At 42.5% G+C, this 17,065-nt stretch overlaps 1 protein-coding gene across 6 annotated transcripts in view; it reads right to left on the reverse strand.

The window, feature by feature from the left end:
- Positions 1-16,272, reverse strand: part of nbeaa (neurobeachin a) — a 108,205-nt gene extending 91,933 nt beyond the window's left edge. For all 6 annotated transcript variants that reach the window (XM_039618700.1, XM_039618702.1, XM_039618701.1 and 3 more), the window contains exon 1: positions 15,528-16,272. In XM_039618700.1, coding sequence (XP_039474634.1) covers positions 15,528-15,857 — 330 coding nt within the window. In that variant the 5' untranslated portion in view covers positions 15,858-16,272. The remainder of the gene's footprint in view (positions 1-15,527) is intronic.
- Positions 16,273-17,065: the final 793 nt, after the last annotated feature.

Below are 17,065 nucleotides of genomic sequence, written 5' to 3' on the forward strand. Positions count from 1 at the left end.
CTATGTGCTCCTTGTTCTTTCTCAGCCTCCGCAAGGAATGATTGATCAGCGCAACTTGTTTGCAGTATGCAAGTAGTCTGGCGTTTTATATCTGCAAGTGTGTGTTAAAATGCTTTTTCCTTTCTTCTTGGCTCCATATTCAGTTATGTGATGATTGCCTTTTTACTGAATGCATTTGAGTGTGTGCGTCTTTGTGTGTGTGTCTGTGAGATGAGGCCGCTGTAGACTAGCTGATGTTAAGTTCAAAGATCACTAGATAAGCCCAGCAGACCTGCCTCGCACCAAGCTGGTGGCAATTCAGGATCGCTAATCTGTTTGCTTGGTTTGGTTTGTCGTGCATGCACTACATCAGATAGGATGTGTGCATGCATGGTGTGTGTGTGTGAGTGAGTACTCACACACACACACACACACACAAACGCGCGCCTGTGTGCATGTTCGCCATCAGCTGAAACAATGGAGAGTACTGTTCCATTGAACCGCAGTTGATGGAGGATAAGAGCGGGAGCAAGCAGCTCCAGTGGGTCTCAGTAATCCATCATCATAAGACACAGTCAGGAATGACACACTCAAATGCGCGCACACACAAAATACGGCTGAGGGGTTAGCGGACCATGATGTACTTTGCGTTATTGTACAAAAAAAAAAAAAAGACCACACACAGTGTGCACACACACCCACACACCCAAGATAATCAAAAGTCAAGCCAGACAATTACAAAACTGAACACAAAGAAGCCAAATTTGCTGAAGCCAAACTCGGCTCTGACGTATTTTATTATATAATTATTCTCTAACAATTCCAAAATATGCTTTTTAATAAAAGATGGCCAAAAGAATAAGCTCGGGCCTCAACTACACATCTGTTAGGCTGGAGCTGCACCACAGTACAGGCCTGTCACTACATCAGCTTTACTTCAGACTCGTCCTCCACGCTGGACAGTGGTGAACATGAGGCGTTTGAAGTAAAACAAAAACAGCGGTAACAGAGAAACAGTTGTCAGAAGCTCATGCTTTGGAAATAAAACCTCGAAAGACAACAATTTGAAGTTCGTGCTCGTGTTGATCATTTCAGATTCAAATCAATTCAGTTTTGGCCAGTTCTTTTTTTTTTTTTTTTTTTACATAAACCATGTTTTCAAGTCATCTCCTTCTGTCTTTTGCATTATTTGCATGCCTTTAGGGGATTTAATACATTAATACTTTATCTCTCATAGCTTCCATTTATCTTATGACTTCTGTTTTGGTGCATGCCATCATCCTGGAGGATATTTTCTTGGATGCTAATAGATAACTAATGGATGTGTGAGCAAGCTAGAAAGACCTAATCAAAAGACTTAACTTTGAGACGTAAACAAGTGCAACTAGAACCCAAAAATATGAGCTGGAGTTACATTTAAAAACATCTAAAAACTACATACACAACAACGTTCATGAAAAAACTTAAGTATTAAGTTAACCAGAAATGTCTTCCTTACACACAAAATGTACTCAAAATTTAAGTCATTTTTTTACTCTATTTAGTAATATTTACATAATAAGTCATCCACCACTACACAAATGGATTTGTTTATTAGTAAACAAATCCAGGAAAGTAATTAATACATGTCTCACTGTAGCTGCCATTAGGTTAGGTATTAGTGGCCAATATCCAACTCCCAATTCCAGTCTAACTACAATGAAATAATATTAAGCTTTCAAAATTATAACTGTACACAAAATGTTTAAGTGCCGGTTATTATAAAGGTACAAAAAAATAAAAACAGGCTCCCCGGATAATGATCTCATGAATGTCAAATTCACTCACACACACAAACTACTTCCAATCAAAAGGTCATATCAACACAAAATCCATTCTCAAATATCACAGAGCCATGCCAGCATGCACGCTCTCTTTGCCAAGAAGGCCTCACACTTGAAATAAGAAGGTAAACAAATGGAAAGATTATGATTTTAAAAAAAGAAAAAAAAAGAAAAACTGCAGTGTCTAAAATTATGTCATGGGAGGAATAACTCCTGGCAGGAGTCAGCAGTGACATTCAAATACAGACATCTCATGAATCATTTGTAGCAGCTTTGGAGATAAACATTTCAGTGCAATTCCAGTTCCTTAGGCAAGCAACAAAATCACATTTTAGGTATCCATCCATCCATCTATCTGACTGTCTATGCACACACACACACACACACACACTCTCACAAATCGATGTCTGCATGATTCTTGTCAGCAATGCCAGATTAGTTCATTTAGGTCACTGTGCAACTGGGAATGAAACAATTTCCATGCGTGACCCCCACAGTACAATGCACAGGGTGAGACTCAGCCATCTATTGAATCCATACATTAACTTGATTATAAGAGCCTCCATCTCTGCACTCAGACAAAATAATCCAACCCTTACCCTGAGCTCACCGCATTCAGAGCTTGAATGTGGCGAGTGCAGGGTAAGGGGTCAGTAGTGATACAGTGATATAGAGGGGTGGGTTGGTGAGGCACAGGGGCTTTTGGAGGTTAGTACAGTGAGTCACCAACACTGTCAGATATTGGCTTCAAAATAATTTCTTGTAGCTCTCTCCTCGAGGGTTTCCGAGTGTGAAAGTGCCTGAAGGAGGGGTGAGGATAAACAATGCCATAGTGCTACAGGATCATGGTTGTCCTGCTGGTATCAGAAACGAACTTATAAATGTCAATTATAACATAAATATGTTTTGTCAATTATCTCATAAATATTTTTTTTTTCTTGTTTACAAACTAGTCATAGTTAATTTAATTCAACCAGTACATGCCAGTGCTTCAGTATTGTTTAGTTCATGACGTTAGTTGTTGGCTGGTTACTAGGCAACATCTTGATGTCATAACATTTCATGGATTATTTAAGTTTTAGGGATAATTAATGAGATGACACTGTTATGAAATTAAAATGATACAACACAAGATGTTACAGGTGCATAAACTACAAACGGGTCTCTTTAGCCTATTGGGAAATGGTTGCTAGGCAACATGATGACGTTTCTTCAGTGCATGAACTTAATTTCATTATAAAAGAAATGTGTAAACTTTACAATTCCTCCAAATTGCATTAAGCTGCAGGATCATCTTCTCTCCCTGAAGCAACTGAAAATAAAGTGCTCTTTAAATATAAATAATTAATTATAAACAGTTAGTTATAAATAATTAACTGGAAATGAACCGCTCTACGGTCACCTTTACCTGACATATTTTACCTTCCCAAACAAAAGCAGGTGCAACAGATTTATATAACAATGTCAGGTTTTTAAATCATTTCCTGGCATGTTTACGGGACATTGGCGCTTTTCTCCTTGTAATTGCATTGATGCTTTGCTCATACTGAGGCTGCTTGCTAGTTCTGTGTTCTTTCTAGCTTTAGCTTTGACCATTTTCCCTTTGCTAGCTTCTTTAAAGTGTTCATATTTCAAATCAAATCAAATCAAATCACCTTTATTGTCACGTCACATGTGCAGGTACACTGGTACAGTACATGCAAGTGAAATTCTTGTGTGCAAGCTTCACAAGCAACAGAGTTGTAAAATACAATAACGTGCAACAAGCAAAATATAAAAATGGTTAATCTAAAAGTAATAAATATATTTTATATAAAGGTATATATGAATGTGTGTACTAAATATGTTTTTCTACGTGTGTGTGTGTGTGTGTGTGTGTGTGTGTGTGTGTTACATGTTTTACAAATGAAATAGAGTAGACAATAAAATAAGATATATAAAAATATACAGAGGTTGGTAGTCGGACATGTGCAAAACAGTGGCATTAATGTACAGTATGGAGTGCATAATGTTGAAGTTCAGTAGTGAGGGTGAGGTGTCTATGAAGTGTTCAGCAGTCTGATGTGGTGGAAAAAGCTGTCTCTCAGTCTGCTGGTTCGGGACCGATGTTGCAGAACCTAGCTTTAGGAAGATTTGACCATTTCCTGGGGTGACTGGAGTCCTTGATGATCCTCCCGCTAGCTTCCTGTAGATGTCTTGGAGGGAGGAGTCACCTCCAATTATCCGTTCACACCGCACTACTCTCTGGAGAGCTTTTATGTTGAAGGTGCTGTTGCCATACCAGGTGGTGATGCATCCAGTGAGGATGCTCTTTATAGAAGGTCCTGAGGATGCGGGGCTCATGCCGAATCTTTCAGTCTCCTGAGAAAGAAGAGGGCTCCTCCGCCTTTTCACTGTTTTGTCTATGTGTACTGACCATGTGAGATCCTCAGCCAGATGTACAAAGGAAGCGGAAGCTAATTCCACAGCGGTGCCGTGATGGTGATGGGGTGTGTACTCCTCTGCACCTCCGGAAGTCCACTATCAGCTCCTTTGTCTTTGCGACGTTGAGGGTGAGATGGTTGTCTTGACACCAGTGGGTCAGGGCGCTGATTCCCTCTGTTGATAAGACCCACCACTGTAAATAAAAACTTCACAATGATGTTGGAGTTTCTAGTGGCTGTGCAGTCGTAGCTGTAGTTGAGTACAGGAGAGGGCTCAGTACACACCCCTGTGGAGCACCAGTGTTCAGTGTGATGGGGGATGAGGTGGTGCTGCCCAGTTAACCACTTGGCGTCTGTCAGACAGGAAGTTAAGGATCCAGCTGCAGAGGGAGCTGCTTTTAATCCTGCAGTTTCCTCCAGCTTCGAGGGAACAATGGTGTTTAGTTGTGTGAAGGTGATTTAAGTGAATGGGTTTATTGTTAGGGGTATTTTCATGACGGTGGTCCTCCCATGGTTTACTTTGGCAAACTTTATGAGGTGCTTCAATGCTAATTACATGTTGTGTGGCTGTGAGTGTGCGTCTGAAACCAAATTTCTGTTGAAAAATAAATTTAAAAAAATGGTACACCCAGCTTAGTTGAAAACTGGCTTTTATTTTCTCAGGTTAAAACAAACGAGTGATTTTTAATGATAATGCTACGTTGAAAAACTCATTATTTTCTCAGGTTATGAGTGATTGAATTTTCTTCACTTATTTGATTTAAGTCACAAAACACAGTTTTGCTTTTACCATCATATGCAAAAGGTCTTAACAGCACTTTTTTAATGTGATAAGAGTTTCAGGGGCCATCACAAACACTACTCCACATGCTGTTAAGAGTTTCAGTGGCTTTTGAAATAGGTTTAGGAATGTCACACAGATGCTTCTAGCTAAGGGCAGGATGGGCTTTACAAACATCTTGTTCCCCATCAATCATTAGTTCTTTTCTTCCATCCTATAGAGAAATGCCAAAACATCAGCACCTTTTTAACTTTTGATTGGTGGGCAAATACACAGAGGTCAGGCAAAACAGGCCACACAGCGTTTACAGAGGTGTTCAATTAACTAATTTAATGTAATACATTTTTTATGCATTTTGGTAAACAAAAAGAAATTGGCTGTTAAGTCTGTTAAATTCAAAGATGTACCAGGTTTTTCATCTTTTCTGACTGGCTGCTGGGCACCGAGAGTGAGCCTGCCACTGTCTTTGTGTTTTAACTTTTTAATTAGATGTGTGCTATGGTATATTATCTGTAATATTCTTGTGTACTTGTATGGAAGAACTGCCTCAAATGAGCAGCATAACAACAAAAAATAAGCTCTTTATCTAATGAGCAGTCTAAGAAAAGATGCCATTATTTATACTTAGATGTAAACTGAAGGAGGAGACTTTCAGTGAAGCTATGACATTTTGTTTCAACTTTACCCACTGATTATATTTTATCTTGCTTTTAATGCTACTACTGCAAGAGCATTGAATATAGCAGTATTTGTGATCTAACACACATACACATTCTGATATGCTTCAGAGGGTTTGTTTTGCATGTGCTTACAGTTTCTCCGTTCCAGAGACTAAATGTTGTTGATTTTTGCAGTGACTGCTGTTTTTGAGGCTGAGGTTATTATAGTTAACTAAAACTAACTGAAATGATTTTTTGAATTTGGAAAAAAACACACAAAAAAAATCCTTAGTTTTAGTTTTTATTAGTTTGTTAAAAATGTTACAACCTGTCTGATGAGGCACTGATTTCAAGACATTCTGTGTTTTTATTGCAATACCTAAATTTTGACTCTGACACTGATGACTAATAAAACCTAATCTAAAATAAGGAAATGAATAAGAAAATCAACTCTGGATTAAAAACAGAAATTCAGAAAGTAAACTGATTTAAAAACAACAAGTCAAAATGAAATCAAAATAAAATGCAAAATTATAATAACTTTGATCAGAACCCATCATAGAGCTGCTACATGTAGACTGGAAAATATATATACTAGTCGGCTACTGTAATTTCCGGTATTGGCTCTTCCAGGTTTCCACCTAATATTTCTAGCTGCCCACGCTAACATAGATGACTAGAACGGTGCTAGATCCAAACATCAGTCAATAAACTTTTGTACCAGATGGTTACTAGATGTAAAAAAGTAAGTTCTTACACATTCCCACCCAGAAGAACAGTCTTCGATGGCCCTGGCTTAATGCAGACTGGTTGAACTCTGCTACAGGTGATGTAGCAGTCCTCTCACTATAAACAACTTCAAACCCGGCATATAGGCTTGCACAGGAAACAACAATGCAGCAACCGTCTTTGTGTTTGTCGTCGTGTTGGCACATTTACAACTGACACCACAGCCAAAGCTGCCGCAAAATTATTCTCCTCCTAACTCCAGTTGATCCTACACCTCAATGGACACAGAACAGCTGATTAAGAGGGCCGATCGTGTAAATATACACTTAGCACCTACTCCAAGCACCTGCACTGGAAAGACCCCATATGTAAGATTTGTCATGGCCCGAAATGCTTTCTTATCAGTTGTCGACACTACTGACTGATATCCTGCCCACCTACACAATGTTATTGCCAAATAAGGACTCGACAGTAGATTATGATACTGTTCTTATTTCCCTTGATGATATGAACCACAGCTCACACTCCTAACTTCATTTTGTGAGCCAAAACCAGTGCTGCTACCCTAACGGCATCACCTCCACAAAAAAGGAAGACACACAAAAAACAAAAGCATACAGTGTCACTGTGGCCTGGGTAGCTAGTGTTCTTCTTCTTACTTATGAAAAAAAGCACGTTTTATGTCTAATATATATACACTATTTCAAGTCTATGTCATGTGGTGGCCATGTCGTCCTGATATGTTCTTCACTCAATATGTAACAGGGTGGAAAGCAAAAAGCAGACAATGATTTGCTGTGATGCAGAGCAGAACTACGAACCAGTGTAATGTGCTGTTAAATGACAACTTCTGACACCGTTTTTCAGGCTGTAGGGGATGCACGAACATACCTCAGAGATCCTAGATATCTAATATAGAATACTAAAATTACACACACACACACACACACACAACTTGGCTATAATCAACCGTCGGCCACTGCAGTATGCAGCATGATGAATAGGTACACAGTTAGCTATACTTCCAGTAAGGCAGGTGTGTGTGTGTGTGTGTGTGTGTGTGTGTGTGTGTGTGTGTGTGTGTGTGTGTGTGTGTGTGTGTGTGTGTTGTGTGTCTGTCTAGCTATCTTTGTGAGGACCGAAATGTGTGTGTGTGTGTGTGTGTGTGTGTGTGTTTAGAGCCAAGGGAGTGAGGCGAAGTAGGCCAGCATGAATATAAAATCACCCCTGCCAGGCAATGATGTGGGCTACAAAAAGGAAGAGAGCAGAGTGTGTGTGTGTGTGTGTGTGTGTGTGTGTGTGTGTGTGTGTGTTGCCAGAGAAAATGTGCAGATGAAGGTGTATGGAACTAAAGCAAGGGTTCTGTAGGAACACTCATTTCTCCTCTTTCTGGGATGTTGGGGGCGCACCCTCACCAGCACACAAAAACCAGGTAAATCAAACAAAGCAGCTTGTTATAATTTTGGAGATTACGGCACTGTCATTGTGCCAGATGTAAATGCGCACACACACACACACACACACACACACAGATGCAAAACAAACAAGATTCTCAACAGTGTTTTTGATCCAAATGTTTTGTATTAAGATGACATAGGAATTATGTCGTTATGGCCCCTCCCATCTCACTACAATCACACGCAGACAATGCACACTTTGGGGGAGAAAAAAAAACAAAAAACAAAACACAATAGAGGCAGACACAAAAGCATGAAGCAGCCAGACACACAGACACAATGGTGTTGAAGCAAGGAGCACAGCAGAGGACAACCAGAACAATCGAGAACATATGCTTCCTGGAGCTTTTAATGTGAAGCTGTGAAAATGAATAATGCATTAGGCCAAAGAAAAACAGCTGATATTGAATTAATCAATTAATATTTTACATCAGGCAGCACGGTGGCACGGTGGTTAGCACTGTTGCCGCACAGCAAGAAGGTCCTGAGTTCAATTCCACCATCAGGCCGGGGTCTTTCTGTGTGGAGTTTGCATGTTCTCCCCGTGTTTGCGTGGGTTCTCTCCTGGTACTCCGGCTTCCTCCCACCGTCCAAAGACATGCAGCTTGTGGGGATAGGTTAATTGGATAATACAAATTGCCACTAGGTGTAAAACAATCGAGTGAATGTGAGTGCGAATGGTTGTCTGTCCCTGTGTGTTAGCCCCATGACAGACTGGCTTCCTGTCCAGGGTGTACCCCGCCTCGCCCCCTATGAAAGCTGGGATAGGCTCCAGCGCCCCACGACCCCAAAAGGATAAGCGGAAGCGAATGGATGGATGGATGGATGGATATTTTACATCTTAAGGAATTTAAGAGAAATCTAAAAGTCCAGCCGGTTACACTTTTACAAATGCAAAGCGATGAGTTGGTTGTCTTTGGTTGAGTACTTTAGACATTATTTATATGCGGACCTTACTTTTATTCATGGATACTTTTGATGCAGCGAATTATTAACAGGGCTGAGTGTTTCAGGTTTTTAGTTATTTCTGATAGATCTACGTCACAATTGCGCCTAAACTAATAACACACAAACAGCTGCACTTTTAATGTCTTTATTGAAAACCTTGGGTCGTCAATCACAGCGCAGACTGGAAAAAGTAACTGAACCTCTGTGCTAATGACTTTGCTAATGATGTGAATCATGTGTTGAATCACATTTTAGATTTGCTGAAGCGTACTCAGTGTTCAGTCCTTAACCTAACAAATCTCATATTAGCATATTGAGGCATTTTTTTTTAAAAATCAATAAAAGTTGAATTATTTATGAGGGGTAATTATAACAAATTCAATCAAAAAATTATCAAGATTGATAATGGAGCCTTAAAGCATACAGCAAACACGGAAGGTGACTGTTCGGTTCAAAAGCGATTACATTTTCAGCTCGATAATTGCCAACAAGCATGTGCTTCCCTTATGCAATTCATTCATAATTCATAAACCTGCTTTTGCTTAATTAAGACCCCTATGCCGATGGTGTTTTAAAGAAATCAACCACTAGACATAAAATAACCTCTATGAGAATTTAAAGCGCTGCAGGTAAAAGCCAGGCCTGAGCGCCTTATGTCATCTCCCCATTGCACTTCTCTTCCATCTGCAGTCGCATTTACAAAAACCTAGCAACAGTAGGTAAGAGGTGATGACAGGACAACACAAAGTCTCCCTCCAGACCTTCTAATGCTCAAAGACGAGAAGACGGAGAAAGTATTCCGAGAAAAAGAACCAGTGAGGGGTGGCGCTGCAGACAGCTCCATTACCTAATCATAAAAGGGATCATCTACATTTATCCAACGGCTGCTTCACCCAGCCAGGGAGCCAAAGAGCGAGACAAGATTACACCAGTGGGAAGTGGATGTGCTTAGAGGAGATGAACAATCTAGAGGGATGGAGGAAGTGACAGAGAAGCTACTTCCTCCCTCCTCCCACCAAACCTCTGCCCCTCGTTTTCTTCCCATTCCCAGAAGACACCCTCACCCAAAATCTTACACGGCTTATCCTTGGAAAAACCCCGCATCTGGAAATAGCTGCTAACGAAGGATGAGAAGGAATTTAGAGAAGCGAAGCAGAATTTAGGAGCCTTAAGACAGAGAGGTGAACGTTTTTAGCCCGGATGCCTAATACACACGCATACAAATCAGTCTGGTTTGAGTTTAGCGCAAATCGTGTTTTAATTCAAGCTAAAAAGGCTGAAAAAGAAATGATAATGAAAGCAGGCCTCAGCATAATGCCTTAAAAGAGATTCTTTGGCTCAGAAGCAGATCATTCTGGAGGAGCTTGCTAATAAGAGGATTTGGGAGCGACGAGGTTTGTAGTTTAAGGGACAACCTGACATTTATATTTCTAATTGGGTATTTTCCTTCCCCAGAAATTTGCAACACTATGAAGAGTTTGTAGATTTGTCCGGACTGTCGGAGAATCTGAGAGATGCAGATCTCGGCTCTGGAAGAACGCTAGCCATGCTAACAAAGTAGTACAAGTTAATTCCACGCTGTGACAAGTGATCGATGAAGAAAAATGGCCAATTAAAAGTTGAAATGTAAAAGGCCGTCGCTCACAAATGGGGGAAAGTCTTACATTTACCCTGGTTTATGGGACTCCCAACTACATTTCACTGCTCTACCCAAAAGAGCAGAGGAAAGAGGAGAACAGTGATACACACAGCATGATGAGGCTCCGCAGGGGGGCTGGAACTCATCAGACCCCCACAGAACATCATACAGCTGGACCTATGTTATACTCAAGAATAAAAGAGCACCTGAAGGACAATCACAAACTGAACCGCTCTGAATCCTTTTCATCATTTCTCACCCTTTAGTTCACAATCTTTCTCCTTCCACCGTGTTTTGTTCTTTTCTTTTTTAAAGTATAAGATGAGCATCCTTCCACATCATCGTTTTCCTCCTGGCTTTCACGCTCTCTGTCTGTCCTTTGGCTCATGCAGAGGTCAGGACAACCCAGCTGTGTGATAGATAGCAAAGTCATCCATGACCTTGCAGCAGAAGCCACACCTTCTGTCCTCTAGCTCTTCCTTACATAGGTGTATATATACATATATATATATATACTGTACAATCATTTAGGGAAGCAAAACAAGAGATCTGTTTTTGTCCAGCACTGTTTACACCGTTAGCTAACGGTGCTTACTGCCTGTGGACCCTAGGCACAAACTGGCAATCGTAAGCTTCTCTGCAGCTTTACAGCAGCTAATCTTTCCCAAAAATAACCACCCCAATATCATCTTGCAGAAGATGGGAAATATCTGCAGCTGACAGATTTAAAACATACATGTGCATAACAGACAATATACACACCAATACTTATATTATATGACAGTGCAATATGAGCCAGCAGTACTGAACAGTTAAAAAAATTTCAATCAAACCTTCTTTTTTAGTGTCTCTAAAACTACTCACTATACTCAAAAGTCCATTTAACCCATGCTAGCAAGGGAGCACATGATTTAAATGACTGTTCAAGTCTGTTAGCTGATGGTTGTTAATACGCTCATCTCCACGGTTGTGCGAGCACCAGATGACGCATTGTTATTCCACCGCGAGGCCATGCAAGAAGATCACAGTGCTGCAGGGAAATAGTTAACCTATGCCCTAGGTATGCAGCCACGGGGCACCCTTGAAAAACGGTTCATTTAAACTGAGTTTTGTGCTGATGTCTCAAACCACCTCAGGGCAAAGTACAATGGCACAAAATGCATCTTGAAAATGGGTGACCTATTCCTTTACAAATCCATGAAGCATAAATCAGCATGCCAGAGTCGCAGCGCACCAGACAGAGATTCAAAGACACAGAGCGAGTCTCTGTGATGCATTTGTTCCTCCATTTATAACCTCGATGAATGGATTGAAGTGTGCCTGCATTCACCTCGGTGTATTTTTATAATCAGGATGTGTCTGACTTGGTGTGCTGTGCCGAGTCTCGCTCTGCCGGCTGAGGACTCAGGATCAGGTGACCTTGGTGATTGTGGAACGTGTGGACAAGAATAATGAGACGTTTGCTAACAGAGAGTCAGTGGGACCACTGAGGAGGCTCAGGTGGGGATTGACACTGCCAGAAGATATTGCATCTGACCGAGGAGGATGGCAAAGGAGGGAAGGAAAAGCAAAGAAGGTGGCATAAAAACTAAGAGTGAGCCAGAGTGTGTCACCAATCATTTTCTATCCCAGATAAACACGCTGTTTTGATCCCAAAAAAAGCATTACAACTAGATAAAGCCGCCTATAAATAAGCCCAGCTGGTGCTGTACTGAGGCAGAGGGACTGACAGTATTGCCTGTAGATGCATTTGAAATATATGTCTCAGTTCTTCAAACAAAGAATAGATATGACAGTACGCTTCAGACAGATAAGTCACACATCAACACTCTTCTCGCTGTCAACAAAAATTGCTTCTCACCTGGCTTTCTTCCACCAGCATCACAATGTGTCACACAAATAACCAGAGACTGGGTGGAAGAAGTGGCTGAACATTAACTAGAAAGATTTTAGGGTTAAAATCTACAGAACAAACAGTGCAGTGAGGCAAACGACAGGATGTTCTTGGAAGGGGAAAACTCAACTGTGAAATGGGCCCAATCAAACAGACTGAAGTATCCCATCGTGGAGAGGGCTGCCCATAAGAGTGGTGCCTAAACTTCTGAAATTACTGCAACACCAGCTGAATATTTCCAGGTCAGCTGAAGAGATCTGGGTTCCCGCTTTTACTTGGGACCTAAAAATGTACAACTACTCAGTAATTCTTAAGGATAAAAAAAAAGAAAAGATTAAATGAATGTCTGAAAAAATAAATCTGTTTACTGCTCTCCTCCCTATTAATCATCTTATGATCCCTTGGATTTATCCTCAGCCCCTCAGAAAGGGCCTCAACTCCCAGACTGAGAACCATTGATCTGTAAAATCTACATTAGGCGGTTTGATGTACATCTACTTACCTACAGACAGGTGACAAATTTAAGAGAAAGACTGAATAAATTAGAACACAAACACATCCATCATAGATGCCTCCACATAGGGCTCAGCGAGGTATGAAAATCACATGCTATGGATTTACAATTGCCAGATTTCAAGTCAATCTTAACCCCAATGGGAGATACAATAAGTAAAAAAGTAACTCATCGCCCGTTCTGTACTTTAAGATATATTAAGCACATAAACAGGAGACTGGCAAAGGCAGCTAGAGAGAGAGGGAGAGCAAAGAAACGCTGTGGAAGAGTGCTGTGTGAGAAGTCCGGAAGTGCAGAGCAACACCAGGTGGTGGAGCGTCTGGATGCAGGCAATCAAAGACCGGTGTTGCCTTGACAACTGTGATGCCTTGTTGATGATAATCGCTGAGCACCTTGCTGTCAGCACCCCCCACACCTAGTGCAGGTCTATTAGTCTATGTGTGTGGACTTATTAAAAGATTAAGAATAAACAAGGGCAGCACTGAAGTATTCGGGCTCAAAGTTGATTTGAATTGCCATCTCTCAACTGTTCTTCTCTTTCTTTCTACACAGTTTCATGTCGCCGTACAGACCGAGGAGCATATCTGATACAGCAGACAAGCCCATCTGTTCACTCCAGCCGCAGTGGGATCTGATCAATAAAGCCCCGGTGGAGGAGAATGTGGCTGCTGTGGTCTCCCACACTGATTGGAATAATGGATCAGCTTTTGGGTCACAGTGGACTCATTGTACCAGCAGCATGACCACTGAGGTTTCCTGCCTCCACACCTCTTTGTTTCAACTCTTTTAATTAAGGAGCTGGGCAGCCGAATTCCCTAACAGGCTTAGCTATTGGCAGCCTTGCAACCAGAACTGATTGTTCAATTCAGGATTTAGCAAGTAAAGCTTTGTATGACCAACACACGCTGCTTTAATTTGTCAGCGTGTCGGGCCTAATGCAACACTCGCAAATAAACATTAAGGCCTTAAAAGCAGGTTATTTACATAAAATGATGCAGAGTGCATTTCAGCTGAATGCTCTGATGGGCTTTCACTGATCTGATGTGGACCAGTCCTGTCCTCTTCCGCTGCATCAGCTGGTGATTTTCTGAGCACATAGCCACTGCAGCATCCTACCACCTCCTCCTCCTCCACTCTCTCTTCTCCTCCCCCACCCTCCCTCAACCCCTCTCCACCTGCTTTTAAATGCATGGCGCTGCCCTGCCAACCTAGTCTATGCAGGCAGCATCACTCCTCTCAGTCCCTCCAGAGTGAAGGAGGAGGCCGTGGAACAGGATGGATGGTTATCAGCTTGTGCAACCCGGGGGGTTGTAAAAGAAGGAGACAAGATTGGAGTGAGCCAGCGAAAGCCCCTCTGCACTTCCCTGTAGTACCAATAATCGATTGGGGAGATGAGAGGCGACCTGAATCAGAATGGCTCACTACAGTCTGACTGAGATCAAAATGGTTTGGCTCAACTGTAGGCTGTCCTGCTCCAAGCATCCAGTGAGTTAACAGGCCGTCAGACTCCCTGCACTGTAATCGGGTAAAAAATTCATTATCAAGTCATTATTATTCTACCTTCAAAAGAAAATCAATACTGATCAGACCCCCTCCTCCTCCTCTTTTCCATGCTAGATGCATGTAATATCATGCAGCACACGCCATCGCCTGATAGATGAAGGAGGGGGACACAGCCAACGCGCACACGTCCTATACCTCCCCCCAAAAGCATTAGTCTTCCAGACCTACATCGGCTGTACATTTTGCTCATCTGTTTCGTAACAGTACACACCAGTCATGGAAAAAAGAAAAGAAAAAAAAAACCCAGCTGGATTAAATCCTCTGATCTAGGCCCTGCATCGCCGACACAAGCCTCCGATGGAGGGGTGAAGATGGAAGAGGGGTGGAAATGTATATGTGCTCCAGAAATAATGGCTGCTTGAAGCAGAGTAATATAAACCATTAACAGCTCCAAAGCCACCTATACACAAACGTATATATGACTCCTTTGGGCTCGGGATGCAGGGCCCTGCCTCCAACAATAGGCCTGTGCATAATTTTGACCCATTCTCATACACACACACATATGTCGATGGTAGCATAATGCTAGTCGGCCTTTGTCCGCGTTGGATCTGTTTGTTTTTGTGCTGCCGGGACGTGCACACATGCATGATTTTGCCCGTTTAGGGACACGAATGGAGTACGTTGTAGGGGTCCTGATGTTGTGCGCAACATTAAAACCACTCGCGGCTTGTTACAATCTGCCTATGCATCACTTCAGGGTACATATCGGGGTCAGGAGAATAGCCTGCATAGACTTTTTCAGTATCCCCTACAGTTTGACTGCGAATGTCTCCGGTTGTTGTAGCTACCGCAAACGGGTCATTTAGTCAACAATGGCCGGTGATTAGACTACCCTGAGAGCCTCGGTGGGGTCACATGCTTCATTCAGCTTCTCTGGGCTTAAATATAACACACTATTATTTCTTACAGCGGCCTCATTTCATCTAAAGGAAATAAAAGAGAAATATCAACCATCTCTCGAACAAACAAATGACATCATCCCCTGAAAGCCACACAACCAGGAGAGAGCGAAGCATCGTAAATAAAACATAGCGGGTTGGGGCGCAGCGACTGTGCTGTGCTCTATGGCTTCCTTTCAGCGTTTTCCAGGACTGCTCGGTCCTGCTCCCACTCACCAGGTTCAGCACCGTCTCCACGATGTCCCTGTTGCTAACCTCCCCGACCTGGATCAGGCCCACCAGCACGGCAAATTTCATCTGGATATTCCTTATCGGAACAGCGGGGTTGATCACCCCGGCTGGGAGGACCATAGAGCCGGCTGCAGACACCATCCTTTCCCCGGTGGTGCCGGTGCCGGAGCCAGCGCCCGCGGCGACCTGCTGCTGCTGCTGCGGTGGCGGCGGCTGCTGCGCGGAGGAGCCCGCCGGAGGATGGGACTCTCGGTCCGTGTCCGTGAGCGAAGAAGCAGAGCCCGGTGGTGCTGAAACCGGCTTCTCGCTCGACATTTCCCCTCGGAAACAGGGAGGAGAGGAGCGGTCGCCGCTGTCCCTCACACCTGCTCTACAAGCTCGGGCGTCTGCTGCTGCCGCCGAACAAAAACCATCCACTGCGCAGGTGAAACAAGGGGGAGCGGCGTTTGAAAAACTCTGGAAATTCACCCTATCCACCTGAAAATGTGTAGGGACTCATAGGTGTAGGAGAAAAAAATGATGGAGGCTTGACAGGAATGGAAACCTACGCTTCTCTCGCTTTCTCTCCTCTTTCTGTCTCTCTCCTCTCTCTCTCGCTCTCTCTCTCATTGGCAGGTTGCAGTCAGTGCGGTCGCGGAGGAGACAGCGCCATGTTGACGCCCCCTGTCTGCGGTAGCGCGCTTTAGCCGCGCATGCGCAGTGTGGGGATTTCTGGGAGGGTGCTGAAGCGGAATAACATGGAGCCATCCATGCATGGGTTCACACAGAGCACAGCACAGCCGAAACAACTGTGTGTTATTGGGGATTAAAAAATAAAAATATATATATATATATATATATATATATATATTGCTTTGCGAGGGTGCGAACATGGACTAATGATGGAACTCTCATTACATTTCTTTAAAGTAGCAGAACTAGGCTGGGTCAACTTCTCCACAGATGTATTTTGGGTGCAGTGCAGGGGTAAATCCAGATGGAGTTTAGGGCGCCTGGTTTCCAGACAGAGGCTGTTTATATATTCAGAAGCCATCCATTTGTCCCACTTACCTCTGTCCCCCAGTTCAGCTCTGGTGCCTTTGTTTATCCATTAAGCATCCCACTATTGTTCTCCTGACACTAATCTGTTCTTGTGTGATTTTCTCACTTTCCCCGTTTTTTTTATGTCGTCCTCAACTGTCTTCCCCTTCAAGCAATTAATTTTGTCTTTTCACTTTCACACTTTCCTTACCTCATCACCTCTCCATCCTTATTTTGCCTTCTGGTTTGCAAAGCGTGGTCCTTTCAGGGATACTGCCTAACTTAAAATGATAATAATAATAATAATAATACTGCTCATTGTGCTGATATCTTTGTATGACAGGAAATAAAGTAAAAAAAAACATCTATTTTCACTTCTCTGTTTGTTTTTGTATCCCTTCTGGCTGAAACTCAGCAGCACATAACAGAATGTGCAAATATTTGCCTGGAGATGTGTTTACAAGCAGTTGCCATGGAAACTGTTTTTCGTAATTGTACGTGGA

The sequence above is a fragment of the Oreochromis aureus genome, linkage group 10, assembly GCF_013358895.1.
Source record: "Oreochromis aureus strain Israel breed Guangdong linkage group 10, ZZ_aureus, whole genome shotgun sequence".
Classification (NCBI taxonomy): Eukaryota; Metazoa; Chordata; class Actinopteri; order Cichliformes; family Cichlidae; genus Oreochromis; species Oreochromis aureus.